Here is a 21,460-nt window from a genome sequence, read left to right as displayed (position 1 = left end):
TTGCTTGTTTTCTATTTCTTAATTTATCATTTTGACACGTCGAGTTAAGAAATCAAAACGCCCCATCTTCATTGACACGTATAACCAGCTATTGATAATGAGTGTCACTAAGGTTGAATAATGGCCAACTAACTTCGCGGCGTTTGTGTGTGTCTGTGTGTGTGTGTGTGTGTGTGTGTGTGTGTGTGTGTTGAACCCGTGACCTCAAGAAGTCGAGGAGAGTGGCTAAAGATGGACTTAGAGTTTTAAATGACTTTTTTTTTTTTTCTTTTTTTTTTTTTTTTTTGGGGGGGGGGGTCGTGGAGAGCTCATACGGTAGAGTCACAATCTTTCAGGCCAGGCGGAGTTGTCGTACCAGTAAGGTCGCGGATTCGGGACCCCCATCGCCGCCGCCAAGTTTTTATTCTCTGTTGTCTTCTGGCACTTTCCTACTCATTTCATTTCTCGTTATATTATTACCACTTTTTATCCAGAGCTTCTTCGCCCATAATAGGCTTCAACAGTCGTGACGTCACTTCCCTCGTAATGACGCATAGTAACTTAGTAACTGGTTCCAAACTATCGGAACAATGGCGGACGCCCTTATGAAATCCATCTCCGGCAAGTATAAAAGTGTACCCAGAGGAGAAAAACGTAGTAAATCTCATCATGTATTGACTTTTATACATTCATAACACATAATATGTGAAAACATTCTAGCCAGCATTAAGAATAAAAAAAATACCGATTTTCTTTGTTTAGAACCAAGATGCTGGTTGCTGGGCGGACGTGACATGATATTATTGAATCCTATTACAGTAGTAAAATAAACACCATCCATCACATGCCAAATAACGGTAACAATAATATTGTTCATCAAAGTACAGTTTGGCAGTAAAAAGCCATGACCGATTTAATTTGTGGCATACCCCGGGTCACCCAGCAATGATCTGGAACCGTGTAATGAATACTTAATACCCGGAAGCCGTTATAATGTTGAATTGGAGGCCCTATCCCCCAGTGCGCATGACTGACTGTGTTTTAGATGGGGCTCATCCGTGCAGGATCCTATAAGACCAATTGTCCGTGAAGACATGTACTGTGCCTGTCCATTACAAAGGCATTGCGTGGAGATTGTTATAGTCCGGTACTTGTTGTTGAACGGTCAAGGAATTGCTTCTAGTTACCAACAAAATGCAATATTTATTTTTTTTCTGAAAAATTGTACATGCTTGCTTTTATATGGTCTAGTGGTATGACACTCTACTTTGGATCGAAAGGTCCTGGTCCCTCTTGTGAAGCGTTTGAGCATGTTCAATGGGTCTTGCTCAAAATAAAGGCTCACGTTTATATATAATATATATATTCTATATATATATATGTATTAATGTGACTCTGAACTAGTCAAAACTTCTCAAGCCATAGACTTCAAAGATTTATAACATTAGTAATTTGTTGACATATTGGAAAAGGAGGGGAGGGTATCGTAATATATAGACATGTAATGTACCGTAATGTAATGGAGAATTTATATAGCGCTTGTATCCATTTACGATGCTCAACATCGCTTCACAGTGACAAATAATAAGTAAACAAATTAATATATATATATATATATATAAAACATATGTACATATAAACATACATACATATACACAAACGCACACACACACACACACACACACACATCAAGATAATACATCACATAATATAATCGAAGTAAAACTTTTTTTTACTAAAATATATTTTAAAAAGTGATTTTTCAATGTTTTGCAGAGCTGTTCTAATCTTGATAGTGAGGGCAGTAAAAATGTATGGTACGTATATGAACTGAAAATAATTGGATGGATGGGCGGGCCGATACCTCGGGTGTCATTGCGTCTGACCGCTTCGGATATTTCACTCTGACATTAGTTGTTGTAATAAAGGGCGATTCAATAACATATAGTGGGCATTATATTATAACATATAGTGGACATTATATTATAACATATAGTGGACATTATATTATAACATATAGTGGACATTATATTACTGTATTGAGAGAACCTATGCAAGCCATTTATTAGACGCCACCGATAAAAATTACATGCCAAATCTAAAACGTGCATACAATAATTAATTGGAATGATTAAAGTAGGCTATCCGTGAAGAAAAATAAAAACAACTTAGGTATTTATCTAAATAGTGCAATTTCCACTTAAGAAATTAAGGAGCTGGCACTGGTGTAAGATAAAGATCTGAACAAGTGTGTATGAAAGGTGCCAGACATAGGAAGAAAGAAAAATACAAGAAAATAAAACCATCCCAAAAATAATTATCGAGTTAGACTGATTATTTGGCATGTTTTTTTTTCTTGTATTTTTCTTTCTTGTTTTTTCTGGCACCTTCATACACACTTGTTCAGTTTTTTAATTTCTATTTAACGTGCTAAAAGCGCTTTACAATGAATTCCTAGCCAACAGCAACACGACGTAATACAACATGACGTGACAGAACGCCTGAGAGGCGATAATACAAGTTTTTTTTCATACAGAGACACTACTGTTAACGGCCAGGTACTCATTTTACACCTGAGTACGGTGAGAGAATGTGAGTAAAGAGCCTTTTCCATGGACTCTACTATGCAACGCCGCTCAGAGCGGGACTCGAACCCGGAACTTTCCGATCCTAAAGCGATTTTCATACCACAAGACCACAGAGCCGCACAATGTAATTGGATGCCAAATTTAAAACTTATACACAATCAATTGAAATGACTAAAGAATATGTCCATTACAGCAACGTTAAACTAGGCCCATAATTGGGTTCGGATGTCAGACCTGCATATATGCACACGTCGTTCAGGCACTGATATGAACAGTTCATTATATTGAGCTGTTAAAAGAAAAGAACATAATATACGATCATTCATTCATTCATTTTCCTCTATCATTAACCAATATAACCTATATATAACATAGCAAGGCTGGAAAGGGAGAGAGGGGGAAAAGAGGGGGAGGGGGAGGGGGGGGGGCAGGTCGATAGATCCTGCTCCTAGTGAATTATGAAGAAGTCTTACACACATTCGTGCGACCTGAGTTTGGGATTGGCTTTTGGTGCAGTGGTTAGTTTACTTTACTGTGAAGGGCTGCAGGTTCATTCTGGTATTTTGTCGAGATGAAATAAGTGAAGAAATTGTATCACTGCCATTGTTTACATGATTATGACGACTGTCCGGAGGCGTGGTTATCTAGGGTTCTATTAGCAACTCAATCGCCCCACAAAGAAAATGTAGATGTTGATCTAGAATCGGGCGGCACACTCTTCAAGGATGAGCAAGCACATTATCGGTCACTAGGGTCGCTCATCTAGTAATCTAGATCTCTATGTTATTCCGCCAAGCAAGTTAGGGGGGAGGTAGATAATGGCCGCAACTCTTCATTAAGTCATGAGGTTCAGGAGACACAGCTCAATAAAATAAATGAGCTGTTTTGAAAGATGGATGACGCGGTTTCGGAGGTCACCGTGCCTTTCCTATTGTTTATGGTTTATCACGGTAGCTCATGATGATGGCTGAAAAATGTGTCCTCAGGGATTGCTGACGTCATGAGCTAGATGGATAGATAAAGCAGGTCAGGCGTAAGCAATGAGCGACATCGATACAATGGGTACTCAGAGGTTAAGGAGGAAAACGCATTTACGTATTTACCTCTTTGTTTTAAGGTGTTTTTGATGTCAGAGTGAAAGACTTACAAAATAACACAACTTTGAGAGAAAAAGCATGACAATATAATTAAATGTGCGTAAGCGATAAGTTCCTTTTATTTTTTTCCTTTAAATAATGACCACTGAAAAAACCCAAAAACGTATTGTTCCATGTAGCAGAGTAAATCATAATAAAATAGAATAAATTATTCTCTTTTTTCATCCCGTAGGGGAAATTTGTCTTTAAGGTCAATTCCAAGGGAAGACTGAGATTTCCGAATTCGGTACTTTTCGTATCCGATTGACTAAGATCGACGTGGGGGTACATATGTGAAGGTCTGACATCCGAAAGCATTTATGTAGCAATGACTATGAAAAATGTTTTTTTCTCTTTTTGAGGAAAATTTTTGTCTAAAATCAAAGCCCTATCTCCACTGAGTAAATTTGTTTTTGAATTTTGAAAATCCATTCATAAATAAACAAGTTATGCAGTTTCAAAGGTGTCCTTTATTTGGATGACCCGCAAAGAGGAACAAAACGCGAAAATATGGGACGCTTTTTCGGCATTTTTTTTCGACCTTTGGTTGTATCTTGCGTAATAAGTGGATCAAAAGATTGAAACTGGAAGAGCAAATTAGGATGGTGTTTTGTAAAATACGGGAAAAGTACTCGTCATATTCATATGAAATTTTACAACCAAAAAGAAGAAATGCTCATGTATTACCTTGTCAGCGACAAAACCTCCACGCCCGGTAGTTTTAGAAATATTTTACTCCAAAGAGTAAAAATCTATTTTTAACGGTCTTCTGCTAATCGCACGAGTTTTGTCGCTTGACATAATCTAAAATAACCTTTTTTGTAACTGTGTGCCAACTTTCAGTCATATTAATTGATAAACAGCTTCGTAATTAATTTTTACAAATAGCATATACGAAACGGCTTCGTGCCATATTTTGACGCGAATTCGGGCACTTCGTGAGCGAAAAAGAGGCCCAAAGATTTGTGCGGGATAGTCATTGCTAATTTATGGGCCTAGTTTAACATTGTTGTAATGGACAATATTTTGCGTCATTTTTTTTTTTGAGATTTCCATTACAACAATGAGCTCATAAGTAATTGGGTTATCAGACCTGCAAATACGTGTCCTAGGGGCATAGTTGAGTCCTTGGAAAAGGCTCTTTACTCACTTTCTCTCACCGTAAAATGAGCACCTGGCCGTTAACAACATTGTCTCTGTTCGAAAAAAAAATTGTAATATCGCCACTTTTAGTGGATATTGCGCTATATAAAAGCTCAAAAAAAAAACAACAACAAGCAAACAAATGAATAATACTTAAAAGTGAAACTACGGTTTGCTCACAGCAATTGAACAGTGACTTGGAAAAATCCAATTCACCAGAGATCCAATTTTCTCCTCATTGAGAGAACGGCGGTATTTTATAACACTTCACAAACACCAATATTCTAAATCCACTGCCTTCTTGACAGAGATCGGTCCTTGCATGCAAAATGATCGTCTGTCTATTGCATAAAATATATATTTTAAAAACTGAAGTATATCAAAGTCATAAATCTATTTTACGAGGCAGCAGGGAGATTAACCTCCCTTTGTAATCGCTTTAAAAACAAATCTACCCAATTTATGAAGTGAATGAACTGGTGTCCGAATGGGGCCCCAGTGTTTATAACGACCCTGCATCATCATTCACAAAGGCCGATTCCATGAGAGTGTGAAGGAAAAAAAAAGACGTATAAATTCGAAATCAGTCGATTAAATAAGCAAATGCCGTTTACAAATTACAAATAAGGGAGCGATATAAACACAGCTATTAAAGGGTTATTGTTCTGTTTGTTTGTCTGTTTGTTTGTTTTAAAGATAGTGTTCTGGCAATTATATTATGGCCCGTAATGTGTGTTGCAGATAGTGCGGTTAATATTTTCTTGTGGTATGTCATTCACCTTCGGATCGGAATGGTCCTGGGTTCGAATCCCGCGTAGTTTAGTCATTTTCTCCTATCAACACATCCTCTCATTTCTTCTTGTTCTTGTTCGTGTTCTTGTTCGTGTTCTTGTTCGTGTTCTTGTTCGTGTTCTTATTCGTCTTGTTCTTCTTGTTGTTCTTCTTCTTCTTGTTCTTCTTGTTCTTGTTCTTGTTCTTCTTCTTCTTCTTGTTCTTCTTCTTCTTCTTCTTCTTCTTCTTCTTCTTCTTCTTCTTCTTCTTCTTCTTCTTCTTCTTCTTCTTCTTCTATTAACTATGGCAACTACAATTCTATCTCTTAAGAACTACGAATGTTTTAGATTTTCAAGTAGGCAGGCCTGCTCATGGGTTCATACTGTTCTAATGATAATCTCAAAAATTGACGTAAAATATTGTCCATTACAGCATTGTTAAACTAGGCCCTTAAGTGGGTTCGGACGCCAGACCTGCATAATGTATGTACACGTCTAATTTGACTATTGATATTTATTTCTTCCAAACCGTTTCAAGCAGCAGCAAAACATTGTTCTTTCGCAAAGTATTTTAAGTCAGATCTGAATTAGATCCAATAATGAAACCATTCATTTCATTCATTCTTTCATTCATTCATTCTATGATCTGATGATCGTTCGGGGAGGGGTGGGGGGATACATGGGAAGCAGCTCTCACCATTTTCCGCCATTCTCCTCTATTGTTGGCCTTCTCCAATAGTTCTTCCATCTTCATTCCTGTCCATTCCTTGATATTGTCCATCCAAACTTTTCTTTGTCTTCCTCCTCTTCTTCCTCCTTCAAGGGTACCCTCCATCACCGTTCAGCACAAACCTTCAGGCCTCACAGTGTAACCAACCCATGACACATTATGAGGTCTTACTGGGTGGGGTTCCTGGCCTCCCATAGTGGGTAGCGCTTACTGGGTCTTCTATCCCCTTATATTATCTTGTTTTCCAATTTGCTTTCTGTCTTTGTCTTGGAATGAGATTACTTGGTTTTGCCCTGGCCCTGGTCGTAGTGCGTGGCTGGGAGGAAAATAGTCAAATGCATATAGTTAATGTTTTGAGAGATGATATTTTTTTCCTTGTAAATCATCTCTCTGTTGTGAATTGTTATTTTTGTTATTTTGAATGCATAATGTTAATGTTTGGGTGTATTCCTCTTAGTGGGACTTTGTGCTGGTGTCTGGGTGAGACATTTAGATCTCAAACTAAGTATTTTGATAGTGTGCTCTTGGAAGCTACATCTGTTCCCTATTTGAACCATTTCCCCTTTGTCTTATCTTTTCATCAAGTCCTTTTAATTTTACATCTAGAATATTTTTACTATCAAATTTTCTTCCTTTTTCCTGGCGCTGATATGACCTAAATGTGATGCAAGCGCCGCAAAACCCTTAAAAGCAAAACAAACAAACATGTGGTCTTAGAAAGAAAGAAAAAATAATCATTTATATAGAGCAATATCCAATAAACGTGCTCAAAGCGCTTTACAAGGGGTCCCTGGTCATCAGCAACATTCAACAAATAGGACGAGACATGACGCCTGTTAGGCGAATTTATAATTTTTTCGGACAGAGACAACGCTGTTAACGGTCAGGTACTCATTTTACCCCTGAGTACGGTGAGAGAATGTGAGTAAAGAGCGTTCTCCAAGGACTCAACTATGCGCCGAGCGAGGCTCGAACCCAGGACCTTCCGATCCGAAAGCGAGTTCATACCACTAGACCACATAGCCGCACAAAACAACAACCCAGACGTGTCGTGGATTTGATTAAAGGGCTACTAGGTGCGCAAAACCATTTAATAACTTACCAAAAAGCACATAATCAATCACCTCCTGTGTCAGGCCGACCCAACCACAGACACCCACACCCCCAATCAGCCCTACCCTATGACATTTTTCTCCCCACCTAATAACTAATAAGTAAAGATTGCATGCGTCAAGTCACCTGTAAAAATCTCATTACCCGCCGTCTCACCGTTTTAGTTTACAGCTTCTAAGGTAACCCTATACACTGTTCTTGTCAAAGAGAAAATAAATAAAAAATAATAATAGGTCTGCAATGCAGTCTGGGTTGGCTGGTGGGTGGGTCAGTGGGTGAGGGAGAGGGATATATATATATATATATTATATATATATATATAAGAGAGAGAGAGAGAGAGAGAGAGAGAGAGAGAGAGAGAGGAGATAGTGGAATAGGAGAGAGGTATGAGAGGGAGAGAAAGGTAGGAGAGAGATAGGAGAGGGAGAGAGAGGTAGGAGAGAGAGAGAGATAGGAGAGCGAGGGAGATAGGAGAGAGAGGTAGGAGAGCGAGAGAGAGAGGAGAGATAGGAGAGCGAGAGATAGAGAGACAGGAAAGCGAGAGAGATAGGAGCGAGAGAGATAGGAGAGCGAGAGAGAGAGAGAGATAGGAGAACGAGAGAGAGAGATAGGAGAGCGAGAGAGAGATAGGAGAGTGAGAGAGAGATAGGAGAGAGATAGGAGAGCGAGAGAGATAGGAGAGCGAGAGAGATAGTAGAGATAGGAGAGCGAGAGAGATAGGAGCGAGAGAGATAGGAGAGCGAGAGAGAGAGATAGGAGAGTGATAGGAGAGATAGGAGAGAAAGATAGGAGAGAGAGAGAGAGAGAAAGAGAGGGGGGGGGGAGGAGGGGAGGGGTGTAAATTGAATAGTGGGTGGAACAGGGATTTGGCATGAAGCCTGAAGAATGTGACAGATCGTCTCGAAAGGGTAATATGTAATGCACCCCGTCAAAGCGGTATAATGTCGGGATGATTGAGATGCGGAAACTTGTATTTATACTAGATCTTTTATATAGCGCGATATCCACTAAACGTGCTCAAAGCCCTTTACAAAGTGTCCCTGACCCACAGCAAGACTAAACATGTAGAACGAGACATGAGGCCTGTTAGGCGATATCATTTTAAAAATTCGAAAAGAGACAATACTGTAAATGGCCATATAATCATTTTACACCTAAGTATGGTGAGAGAATGTGAGTAAAGAGCCTTTTATAAGGACTCAATAATGCGCTGAGCGCTGACCAAGGCTCGAACCTAGGACCCTCCGACCTGAAAATTGTAATATCGCCTAACAGGCGCCATGTCTCATTCTGTATGATACATATTGCTGTTGGAAAGAGACCCTTTGTGAAGCGCATTGAGCACGTTTATATGAAAGTTCAAGATTAATTGTTTTTCGAAACGGGTTCGTAGAGGATGCATACAAGAATTGATGAACCCACAGATAACACCCACTGATAGAATGCCTGCATTCCACAATGCCAGGAAATATTGGGTTTCCTCAAATCGCCTCTTAACAAGACAAAGCAGAACTGCATCAAATACGTGCAGATGATAACTTGGGAACAATGTTGCCTGCCGGAAATGTCACACAGCTCCAGAGACCAGCGATCACTGTCCTCCATTGCCCAGTAACTAAACTTGAAGCTGGCTATGAAACATTTCTTTCCGAAGTTGGTTGGACGAAATGAATTTGGAGGTGTAGCCGTACGCTACTATTACTACTACTACTACTACTACTACTACTACTACTACTACTACTACTACTACTACTACTACTACTACTACTATTACTACTACCTACTACTACTATTACTACTACTACTACTACTACTACTACTACTACTACTACTACTACTACTACTACTACTACTACTACTACTACCACCACCACCACAGACTTCGACTACTTTTCTTGCAATGTTTTAAAAATTGTTACGATGTTTTGTTTTGTTTGTTTTGTTAATCACCAGGATGATCTTGATGACGACATTGGCGATGATAATGAAAGTGAAAATGACGAAGATGATGACGATAATAACAACAGCAGCGACGGTAGTGACGATGATGATGCTGATGGTGATGACGATGATGATGACGAAGACAGTGACAACGATGATAGAGGCGTAAGGTCTGGAAACCGGGGCGTCACCAGGATCACCGAGGCTGAAGAGAGAATACAGACGGTGAACATGTCAGATGGTACCACCTCCAAAATTGTCACCGGACTCCCCCCTGCCTCAGCAACTTCCACGGTAAGTTAGATTATCCGACAGATGTGCCCACTACTGCACAAATTCTGTAGAAATACGAATTTTTGGGCCCTAAACTGACTATTATATAAGATCTTTACTTCAATAAGTTTCTTGAAAACGAAGCTTTGTTGCCAGAGCCAATTTTTAAAGGAGTTGAACCGTCTCCTTACCACCCATAAAAATCGTCATATTCGTTACAACTCAACAATTTTACCATTCTAATTTATTTTGTATATAGAGGTCTATCACAATATTTTAAGAAAAGTGTTTACCTTCGCTATAAATACTTGACGCTGCGTTGTAGGGACTTGAACACTATTACATATAGAATGTCTACTTGTTGCTTTTCTGTTTGAGTGAAGACGAATCTATTTTTGTATTGGGCCGTGCAATGTTTCAGGGAAAATTCTGAAAACAGCTGGTAAGTAGAGAGTTAAAGCATTAATTGAATGTATGTAAACACAAATTGGTCGTTTTTAAAAGTAGTTATAACGTCTACTTTGTTATAATCCCTGAAAACTACGAATTTTTCCAATTTCAAGTTGGCAGGTCTGGATTACATATGCAGGTCTGACATCCGAACATACAACTATCTATCTATACCTATCTATCGATCTATCCATCCATCTATCTATCTATCTATCTATCTGTACCTATCTAGCTATCTCTCTCTCTATCTATCTATCTATCTATCTATCTATCTATCTCTCTCTCTCTCTCTCTATCTATCTATCTATCTATACCTATCTATCTCTCTATCTATCTATACCTATCAAGCTATCTAGCTATCTATACCTATCTATCTATCTATCTATCTATCTATCTATCTATCTATCTATCTATCTATCTATCTATCTATCTATCTCTCTCTATCTATCTATCTATCTATCTATCTATCTATCTATAGCTATCAAGTTATCTAACTATCAAAACCATATCTATACATACATACATATATATATATATATATATATATATATATATATATAAATATATATATATATATAAATATATATATATATATATATATATATATATAATATATATATATATATATATACTTTCCCCTCCCCTTGCCCCTCTGTCCTTCCAACCCTTTTATATTTTTTTTTCATCACACCCCTATCTTCTTCCTCTCTCACCTCGCCTCCATTTACATTCTATTGGGGGAATAATGGATATTCTAGAACAATCTGACAATAGGGTCATAATCCACGCGTTTATTATAATGATATTATAGCAATCGTAGATGTTATTGTGCAGACGAACAAAAGCTCTGATTGGAAATGGCCGTTTGAATGGGCACGTGACCCCCTGAGTCGTGCCGTGTCGTCGAGTGTTAAGGATTACACGACACGCCTGTGCGAGTTTCGTGTTAATTGAGGAAGTCGTTTTTATTTGGTTTGTTTTGTTTTGTTTTGTTTTTGTTTTTTTGTTGTTGTTTTTTCGTTGTTTTTGTTTTGTTTTTATTTTTATTTTCTGTCTGTGTTTTTTTTTTTTTGTTTTGTTTCTTTTTATTTTTGGTTGATCACTTTTTTTTTAAAACTTGAGCTTTTATTTAGAGCAATATCCACTAAACGTGCTCAAAGCGCTTCACAAAGGGTCCCTGGCCAAGAGCAAAATGTAACATGTAGAACAGGACATGACGCCTGCTAGGCGTTTTTTTTCGACAGAGACAAAGCTGTTGACGGTCAGGTACTCATTTTCCACTATCTGAGTACGGTGAAAGAATGTGAGGAAAGAGCCTTTTTAAGGACATAACTATGCGCCGAGCGAGGCTCGAACCCAGGCCCTTCCGATCGAAAGCGAGTATCATTCCATTAAACCACATAGCCGCACAATATCCACTACTAAACGTGCTCAAAGCGCTATACAATGGATCCCAAGGCAACGGCCACACTTAACAGCCTCTGTAGCGATATTACATTTTATTACGGACAAAGAATCGCTGTTAATTCCAGTTCTCATTTTACACACGAATACGGTGAGAGAATGTGGGTAAAATACCTTTTCCAAAGACTAAACTAAGCAGCGCTCAGAACGGGACTCAAACCCAGGATCTTCCGATTCGAAGGCGAGTGTCATACAACAAAACCACCCAACTGCACGTATAATTTTAGAATCATTAAAAATATTCATTTACTTTTTTTTACGCTCGTCACAAATTCACACGGTATACAAAATCTAAAAATAAAATCTAATTTAAACTTCAAGATCACGACAAACAAGAAAATGTATTTTTAGAATCATTTGAAATGTTCATTTAGACGTCTATATTTATTAATTTAATTCTTTTTAAAGAGCAAAAATAATTCATTGAATTATCCCAGTTAAGTTGTGAACAACAGATAGCTGATTGTTCACCGAAACTACTCAATCATTGGTTGACATCGTTGTTAATATGTCTATGAATGTCTATGAATTTGTAGGAACGATGATGTAGATTATGGAAGAGTTGAATTAAACCAGGAATTGTTTTCATTTATTTTATATTTGGATTGTGCCGATGAGTCGCAATCGAGAATGATTTCAAAAATCGCTCAATCAATCGTTGACACATTCTTAATTTGTCTCTGGATTTCATTAAAAATATTTTTAAAAGTAATGTTAGAGTGCATTATTTTAATAAAGGTCTTGTATATGTCTGGACATATTGTGTGTTGGCCTGGGAAAGGATACCAAACATCGCTGATAATAATAATAAGAGTAATAATGATGATAATAATAATGATAATGATAATAATAATGATAATAATAATAATGATAATAATAATAATAATAATAATAATAATAATAATAATAATAATAATAATAATAATAATAATAATGATAATAATAATAATAATAATGATATTAATAATAATAATGATATTAATATAATAATAATAATAATAATAATAAGAATAATAATAATAATAATAATAATAATAATATAATAATAATAATAATAATAATAATAATAATAATAATAATAATAAGAGAAGAAGAGAAGAAGAAGAAAGAAGAAGAAGAAGAAGAAGAGAAGAAGAAAGAAGAAGAGAAGAAGAAGAAGAAGAAGAAGAAGAAGAAGAAGAAGAAGAAGAAGAAGAAAAGAAGAAGAAGAAAGAAGAGAAGAGAAGAAGAAGAAGAAGAAGAAGAAGAAGAAGAAGAAGAGAAGAAGAAGAAGAAGAGAGAAGAGAAGAAGGAAAGAAGAAGAAGAAGAGAAGAAGAAAGAAGAAGAAGAAGAAGAAGAAGAAGAAGAAGAAGAAGAAGAAGAAGAAGAGAAGAAGAAGAAGAAGAAAGAAGAAGAAGAAGAAGAAGAAGAAGAAGAAGAAGAAGAAGAGAAGAAGAAGAAGAAGAAGAAGAAGAAGAAGAAGAAGAAGAAGAAGAAGAAGAAGAAGAAGAAGAAGAAGAGAAGAAGAAGAAAAGAAGAAGAAGAAGAAGAAGAAAAGAAGAAGAAGAAGAAGAAGAAGAAGAAGAAGAAGAAGAAGAAGAAGAAGAAGAAGAAAGAAGAAGAAGAAGAAGAAGAAGAAGAAGAAGAAGAAGAAGAAGAAGAAGAGAAGAAGAAGAAGAAGAAGAAGAAAGAAGAAGAAGAAGAAGAAGAAAAGAAGAAGAAGAAGAAGAAGAAGAAGAAGAAGAAGAAGAAGAAGAAGAAAGAAGAAGAAGAGAAGAAGAAGAAGAAGAAGAAGAAGAAGAAGAAGAAGAAGAAGAAGAAGAAGAAGAAGAAGAGAAGAAAGAAGAAGAAGAAGAAGAAGAAGGAAGAAGAAGAAGAAGAAGAAAGAAGAAGAAGAAGAAGAGAAGAAGAAGGAAGGAAGAGAAGAAGAAGAAGAAGAAGAAGAGAAGAAGAAGAAAGAGAAGGAAGAAGAAGAAGGAAGAGAAGAAGAAGAAAGAGAAGAAGAGAGAAGAGAAGAAGAGAAAGAAGAAGAAGAAAGAAGAAGAAGAAGAAGAAGAAGAAGAAGAAGAAGAAGAGAAGAAGAAGAAGAAGAAGAAGAAGAAGAAGAAAGAAGAAGAAGAAGAAAGAAGAAGAAGAAGAAGAAGAGAAGAAGAAGAAGAAGAGAAGAAGAAGAAGAGAAGAAGAAGAAGAAGAAGAAGAAGAAGAAGAAGAAGAAGAGAAGAAGAAGAAGAAGAAGAAGAAGAAGAAGAAGAAGAAGAAGAAGAAGAAGAAGAAGAAGAAGAAGAAGAAGAAGAAGAAGGAAGAAGAAAGAAGAAGGGGAAGAAGAAGAGAAGAGAGAAGAAGAAGAAGAGGAAGAAGAGAAGAAGAAGAAGAAAGAAAGAAGAAGGAAGAAGAAGAAGAAGAAGAGAAGAAGAAGAAGAAGAAGAAGAATGAAAAGTAAGAAGAAGAAGAAGAAAAGAAGAGAAGAAGAAAAGAGAGAAGAAGAAGAAGAAGAAGAAGAAGAAGAAGAAGAAGAAGAAGAAGAAGAAGAAGAACAAGAAGAAGAAAATATCAGATCGTAACAATAGTTACGCTTTTCCTCTCGTTGGCAAATAGGGGGTTTAAGGAGAGCGTTTAACACACACAGAAAAATAAGAATCGAAACTATTATTTCTTGAAGTATTAATGGAAACTTTAAAGAAATCAAATTGTAAATAGAGAAGCATTGTCCAGGCCATGACAATTATTTAATCTACTAATTGCTTGTAATTTTTGTTTTTCGATGACTACGATGTAACTAGTGTGCATCTGTGTGAGTGTGTCTATGTCAATATTGTATTGTTATAAATGTGTAACCAAATGACAAATTGCCACCTTTTGAGGACAACAAAGACTTTTTATTATTAATATTATTATTATTATTATTATTATTATTATTATTATTATTATTATTATTATTATTATTATTATTATTATTATTATTATTATTATTATTATTATCATTATCATTATTATTAATTGATATTTTTCACCCGTTAATTGCCGTTATCTGGAAATCACACATTAAAAAAATTTGGCCAGAAAACTAGTCCTTCAAATATAGATCTATTTAAATGACCACATATTGGCAAAAACTCTCAAACCAGGGCCTTCGCGAAGTTAATTTATTTATTATTTTTTAAAAGAAGTGAGTGCACTACCAACTCAGTTATCGCGATTTGTGGATGTTAGCAAATATTCTAGTTCTCCCGTCCTAAGTCCTCACAAAAGTTGATCTTTTATATAGGACAATATCCACTAAACTTGCTCAAAGCGCTTTACAAGGGGTCCCTGGCCAACAGCAACTCTTAACATGTAGGACGAGACATGACGCCTGTTAGGCGATATTACAAATTTGATTTTTGTTTTTCTGAAAGAGACAACGCTGTTATAGGCCAGGTACTCATTTTACACCTGAGAGAATGTGAGTAAAGAGCATATTCCAAGGACTCAACTATCTGAACAAGTGTCTATCAAAAATGCCATAAAAAGCAGGAAAGAAAATTACAAGAAAAAAAATAGCTATCCCAAAAAAATAAAAAAATAAAATAAAAAAAAAGTATACCTCGACTATGAGCGCCAAGCATGGCTCGAACCCATAACCTTTCGATCCGAAAGCGAGTGTCATACCACAAGACCACACAGCCGCACAACAGTCTGAAGTAAATGCACGATGGCAGCTTATTAGTAATCTGACCTAATTGAATCATCAAAATCAATGGGAGAGATCGATATTCGTGTTTTCGTCCAACCAAGTCAACAATCACATGATTTGTTTGCTGTTCAACGATTGGATATTTCTTAACAAATTAAATGTAAACACGTTGCATTGTTTATGAAAGTTGTAAACATACCCATAATGTGTCAATCTAATTGAAAAAATGACCAATCGCGATGTTAGATATATTATTTCAAAAGCTGTGAACACATAATTTCACTATTCCAATGTGACCAATGACCTCGAGCACATAGTTAGGTAATATAGATCATCCACATGGGTCAGTATAACAATGAGACAACACAAAGGCATCTCTTTTCCGTCCTAAATATCTATTATAAAAAAACCCCACAGACCCTTAAGATCTAAAAAAAAATAATTAAATAATAATAACAACAACAACATTATTATTATTATTATTATTATTATTATTATATTATTATTATTATTATTATTATTATTATTATTATTATTATTATTAATTATTATTATTATTATTTTATTATTATTATTATATATTTATTATTATTATTATATTATTATTATTATTATTATTATTATTATTATTATTATTATTATTATTATTATTATTATTATTATTATTTTTATTATTATTATTATTATTATTATTATTATTATTATTATTATTATTATTATTATTATTATTATTATTATTATTATTATTATTTATTATATTATTATATTATTATTATTAATTATTATTATTATTATTATATTATTTATTATTATTATTATATATTATTATTATTATTATTATTCATTTATCATTATTACTATTCATATATTACCTATAAATATATCAATTAAATTATCATTATGTATGTATTCAGGTATTATGATTACTATTATTGATGGTGATGACGATTATGACTATGATGATCGAGGATGTGATGATGTGATGACATGGTATGAAATGAATGATGATGATGATGATGATGTATTGATGATGATGATGTGATGTGGTGATGATTGATGATGATGATGGATGAATTTATATGATGACGATGTATGATTGATGAGATGATGATGATGATGATGATGATGATGATGATGATGATGATGATGATGATGATGATATAAATTAAGAAGTAACAATAATAAAAATGAAAACCCGCCCACCTATTAATTATATCTTCAAAACAAGAAGACAAGTCCAATAATTCCAAACCATTTTTCACCAAGTGACAAACAAATATAGCAAAATCCTTTCTTCCCTTCACGCAAGACAAACTTCGGTAAACTCGATAGAGACCCATGTACCCTACGGCTATCTGGAGAATATCAAGGACCGTCTATCGACTATTTGTCAAAATGTCGGTCGATTTTCTATCTTTTTGTTTCTTGTTGTTTTCTAACCCATAATGGGTGTACATAATTCATGCTATTTTCGCTCCATCATTCCGCACGCTTCCCTTTTTCTTTTTTTCTTTTTTTTTTCTCCCGTTGTCATTTTCTTGTCAGTTTGAAATGCTTCCCCCAAAGTACCGTTGAATTGTTCGTACATTTTGTCGTGTAATATAATGATGATGATGATGATGATGATGATGATGATGATGATGATGATGATGATGATGGTAATAATAGTAATAAAAGTAGTAGTAGTAGTAGTAGTAGTAGTAGTAGTAGTAGTAGTAGTAGTAGTAGTAGTAGTAGTAGTAGTAGTAGTAGTAGTAGTAAATAATAAGTAATAATAATAATAATATAATAATAATATATAATAATAATAATAATAATAATAATAATAATAATAATAAAATAATAATAATATAATAAATAATAATAATAATGATAATAATAATAATAATAATAATAGATAATGAATAAATAATAAAAAAAATGAAAAAGAAAAAATAAAAGAAAGAAGAAAAGAAGAAGAAGAAGAAGAAGAAGAAGAAGAAGAAGAAGAAGAAAGAAGAAGAAGAAGAAGAAGAAGAAGAGAGAAGAAGAAGAAGAAGAAGAAGAAGAAGAAGAAGAAGAAGAAAGAATGAAAAGTAAGAAGAATAATAATAATAATAATAAAAAATAATAATAATAATAATAATAATAATAAATAAAAATAAAATGAAGAATAAAAAAGAATGAAGAAGAAGAAGAAGAAGAAGAAGAAGAAGAAGAAGAAAGAAGAAGAAGAAGAAGAAGAAGAAGAAGAAGAAGAAGAAGAAGAAAGAAAGAAGAAGAAGAAAGAAGAAGAAGAAGAAGAAGAAGAAGAAGAAGAAGAAGAAGAAGAAGAAGAAGAAGAAGAAGAAGAAGAAGAAGTAGAAGAAGAAGAATAATAATCATAATAATAATAATAATAATAATAATAAGAAGAAGAAGAAGAAGAAGAAGAAGAAGAAGAAGAAGAAGAAGAAGAAGAAGAAGAAGTATTAACAATGAAGAAGAAGAAGTATTAACAATAATAGAATAACAATCATAATAACACATAATTGGTCCCCCATCGTAGTATACATCCCATCGTAATCATCATCGCCCCCTGCCCTTCCTTCGTTAATATTACATTAATCAAAATTGCTGCTGAATTGGCAAAAAAAAAATATAATTAACAATAAAACAAAACAAAAAACACTACAATTCCAATGAACCGAAAGAACTGGCTGCTGGCGTCATAAAAATACATAACAACTTCTTTTGTTTCTTTTGTTTTTAGCACCAGTTCAAGCCAACCGTGGCCAGACGCATAATGTTGATTTTTTGTAAATTGAAATTTTAAAGTGTTTTGTTTATACCGAGACTGACAACCTCGTTCAATCAATAACCGGGGCGGTGAATGTGAAAGTCGGTGAGGGGAGGAGGGTCAACTACTTTCATTTCATTTTGTTTGTTTTGTTTTGTTTTTTGTTTTTTGTCCTGAAAGCTTACATGTCTAAAATTAAGTAAAACTATTGCAACTTCTTCTTCTTCTTCTTCTTCTTCTTCTTCTTCTTCTTCTTCTTCTTCTTCTTCTTCTTCTTCTTCTTCTTCTTCTTCTTCTTCTTCTTCTTCTTCTTCTTCTTCTTCTTTTTTCTTCTTCTCTTCTTCTTCTTCTTCTTCTTCTTCTTCTTCTTCTTCTTCTCTTCTTCTTCTTCTTCTTTCTTCTTCTTCTTCTTCTCTTCTTCTTCTTCTTCTCTTCTTCTTCTTCTTCTTCTTCTTCTTCTTCTTCTTCTTCTTTTCTTCTTCTTCTTTTCTTCCTTCTTTCTTCTTCTTCTCTTCTTCTCTCTTCTTCTTCTTCTTCTTCTTTTCTTCTTCTTCTTCTCTCTCTTCTCTCTTCTTCTTCTTCTTCTTCTTCTTTTCTTCTCTTCTCTCCTTTTCTCCTCCTCCTCTCCTCCTCCTCCTCTCTCCTCTTTTCTCTCCTCCTCCTCCTCCTCCTCCTCCTCCTCTCGTATCTCCTCCTCCTCTCGTTATTCTCCTCCTCCTCCTCTCTTCTCCTCCTCCTCCTCCTCTCCTCGTTATTTCCTCTCCTCCTCCTCCTCGTTATTCTCATGCTCCTCCTCCTCCTCCTCCTCCTCCTCCTCCTCCTCCTCCTCCTCCTCCTCGTCTTCGTCGTCCTCTTAAAAAAATGAGAACGCAAGACTGAACAAAAAATATTCAGTCGAACAACAAATCGAATAGAAAGTTGTATAAAATAGACCTACTTATTTTGTTTTCATACCAGTCGTTATCTTCAAAATTTCAATTGATGCGAGTTTAAACGATCAACAATTGAAATTTTGAAGATAACTCGTCGTATATATATACATTTATATATAATATATATATATATATATATATATATATATATATATATTATATATTATTATAAAACAAAAACCATGAAATAATAGTGCTCAACTTTAGTATAAAAGGAGCTATTTATAAACATTTGAAAGATAATTAAGATAGTTTGACTTCTACAACGTTGTTATCGAGCGTTAAGACTATTGTTTCTCGACTTATTGTAAATTATATTAATATATAATATAATACGTAATACAACGCTCGATAACAACGTTGTAGAAGTCAAACTATCTTAATTATCTTTCAAATGTTTATATATATATATATATATATATATATATTATATATATATATATATATATATATGTATAAGAGTAATCGAACCACTCTCACAATATGTTGCTTCAATTTAGCCTATAATAAAATTGTGTACGAATATCGTTTTAAAAAATAAACCCAAACTATTTGCTTTTCACTTTACACGGAATAATTCAAGCCTTCTAAGGTGTAAACAAGAATAGAGAACGCGTTCAACTTATTAATTCGTAACAAAAAACAAGTTTTACTTAATGTCTATAGATCTTCCAATAATACTGCCATACTTTGAAAAAACGCGGGTTTAAACATTTTAGCCAGGAAACTCGTCCTTCAAATATGGATCGATTAAACTGAGCCTTATCTTGTCAAAACTGTAAAACCTAGCACATTCGGAAGTCCCAGGTTTGAGAGTTTTTGACAAGATGATCGTCTTTTTAATCAATCGATATTTGAATAACGAGTTTTTATTTGGCCAACGATATTAAAACTAGTTTTGTCAGTTTGAGGGCAGAATAGCATTATAGAAAAATATATTCGATCTTAAAGATATCGCCATACATACGTAGAATGATATTTTATTCTATTTGCTTTGCGACATTAAGCCACACTTTGTCCGTGATACAAAGGAAAGTACATAATTATGTTTACTGCACAATAGTTAAAGTGTGAACTGTTTTCTTCGTGAAATTTTCCAGTATTATCGCTGAATGTATATATAACTATATTATTGTAGTATTGTTTCTGAACTAACCACTCCGCATCTTTGTCCGTTATACAATAGAAAGTGCATATTTATCTTTACTGTACAAGCATTAAAAGCGTGAAACGTTTTGTTTTTGAAATTTTCCAGTATTATCGCTGAATGTGAATAACTTTATTATAATATTGTTTGACATGTCGCTTTTCTCAACCAACCCCTCCCCCATCCCCATCACTGTAATTTTGCAGTACCCAATTAAAATAAAAGATTTGAGTCGTTTGATTAAACACGTCCGATGCTGTTTTCCTGGGACGGTCTTCATTGTGTTTCAAAATGAACATTGGTGGAGTGTTAGCTCTTTGCTTAACGCTGTATCAACGAATTACCGGTGAGGTTAGATTTTACTCTGACCTGTATGATAACGTAGCATTTTTTTTAACTTATAAGTTGTAAACATGGCGGGACTTTGGGTTTATACGATGCTCTAGGCAGGGGCGTGGCTATATTGGTTGATTTGGTGCCTGTCACCGCATCCATCTTTTAAAAATGGATTAGAGCATTTTTTAAAAACAACACAAAAAACGAAGAAATGGTGTACAACGCCTCTTATTTATTTGAGTGAGTCTTTTCTTTATTTTTTTCCCCATTTCTTTTGTGTTTACAAACATAGCATGTTTAAAGTAATTTTCTTCGGATTCTGGCACCACCTTATAATGTAAGCATGCCACGCCACTGGCTCTATGTGCATTGCTTTTTTTATTTAGAGAGGTTTAGCGGACCATACGTATTACGCATCCCGCATGACGCAAAACGTATCTATCCCATAATCATATTATATGCGATTTTATATGGGTCACCGACATGCTTGTATCTGACATACAATTATAAAAAATCGCATAGCTGCACTATTGTTATGTATAATGAGAAATAATCATGTGATAAACACGTGATTTGTGATGGGCGATGATGATTCTCATGATTTACTAACATGTGATAGACACGTGATACGTGATGGGCGATGATGATTCCCATGATTTACTAACATGTGATAGACACGTGATACGTGATGGGCGATGATGATTCCCATGATTTACTAACATATGATAGACACGTGATACGTGACGGGCGATGATGATTCCCATGATTTACTAACATGTGATAGACACGTGATACGTGATGGGCGATGATGATTCCCATGATTTACTAACATGTGATAGACACGTGATACGTGATGGGCGATGATGATTCCCATGATTTACTAACATGTGATAGACACGTGATACGTGATGGGCGATGGTGATTCCCATGATTTACTAACTTGTGATAGACACGTGATACGTGATGGGCGATGATGATACTCATGATTTACTTAGCCTATCTGTTGTTGCTCTCTTTATGTAAACGATTAAATGTGCATTTATGACT

At 34.8% G+C, this 21,460-nt stretch overlaps 1 protein-coding gene across 2 annotated transcripts in view; it reads left to right on the top strand.

Annotated features, from left to right (window-relative positions):
- Window positions 1-21,460, top strand: part of LOC144975201 (uncharacterized) — a 181,931-nt gene that overhangs the window by 97,468 nt on the left and 63,003 nt on the right. For both annotated transcript variants that reach the window (XM_078919037.1, XM_078919038.1), the window contains exon 5: window positions 9,413-9,694. In XM_078919037.1, the coding sequence (XP_078775163.1) occupies window positions 9,413-9,694 (282 nt within the window). The remainder of the gene's footprint in view (window positions 1-9,412; window positions 9,695-21,460) is intronic.

Source organism: Berghia stephanieae, chromosome 6 (genome assembly GCF_034508935.2).
Source record: "Berghia stephanieae isolate SIO BIC M18660-M18661 chromosome 6, UCSD_Bste_1.3, whole genome shotgun sequence".
NCBI classification, from domain to species: Eukaryota; Metazoa; Mollusca; class Gastropoda; order Nudibranchia; family Aeolidiidae; genus Berghia; species Berghia stephanieae.
The sequence above is the reverse complement of the archived record's forward strand: the minus strand, read 5'-3'. Positions and strand labels throughout refer to the sequence as shown.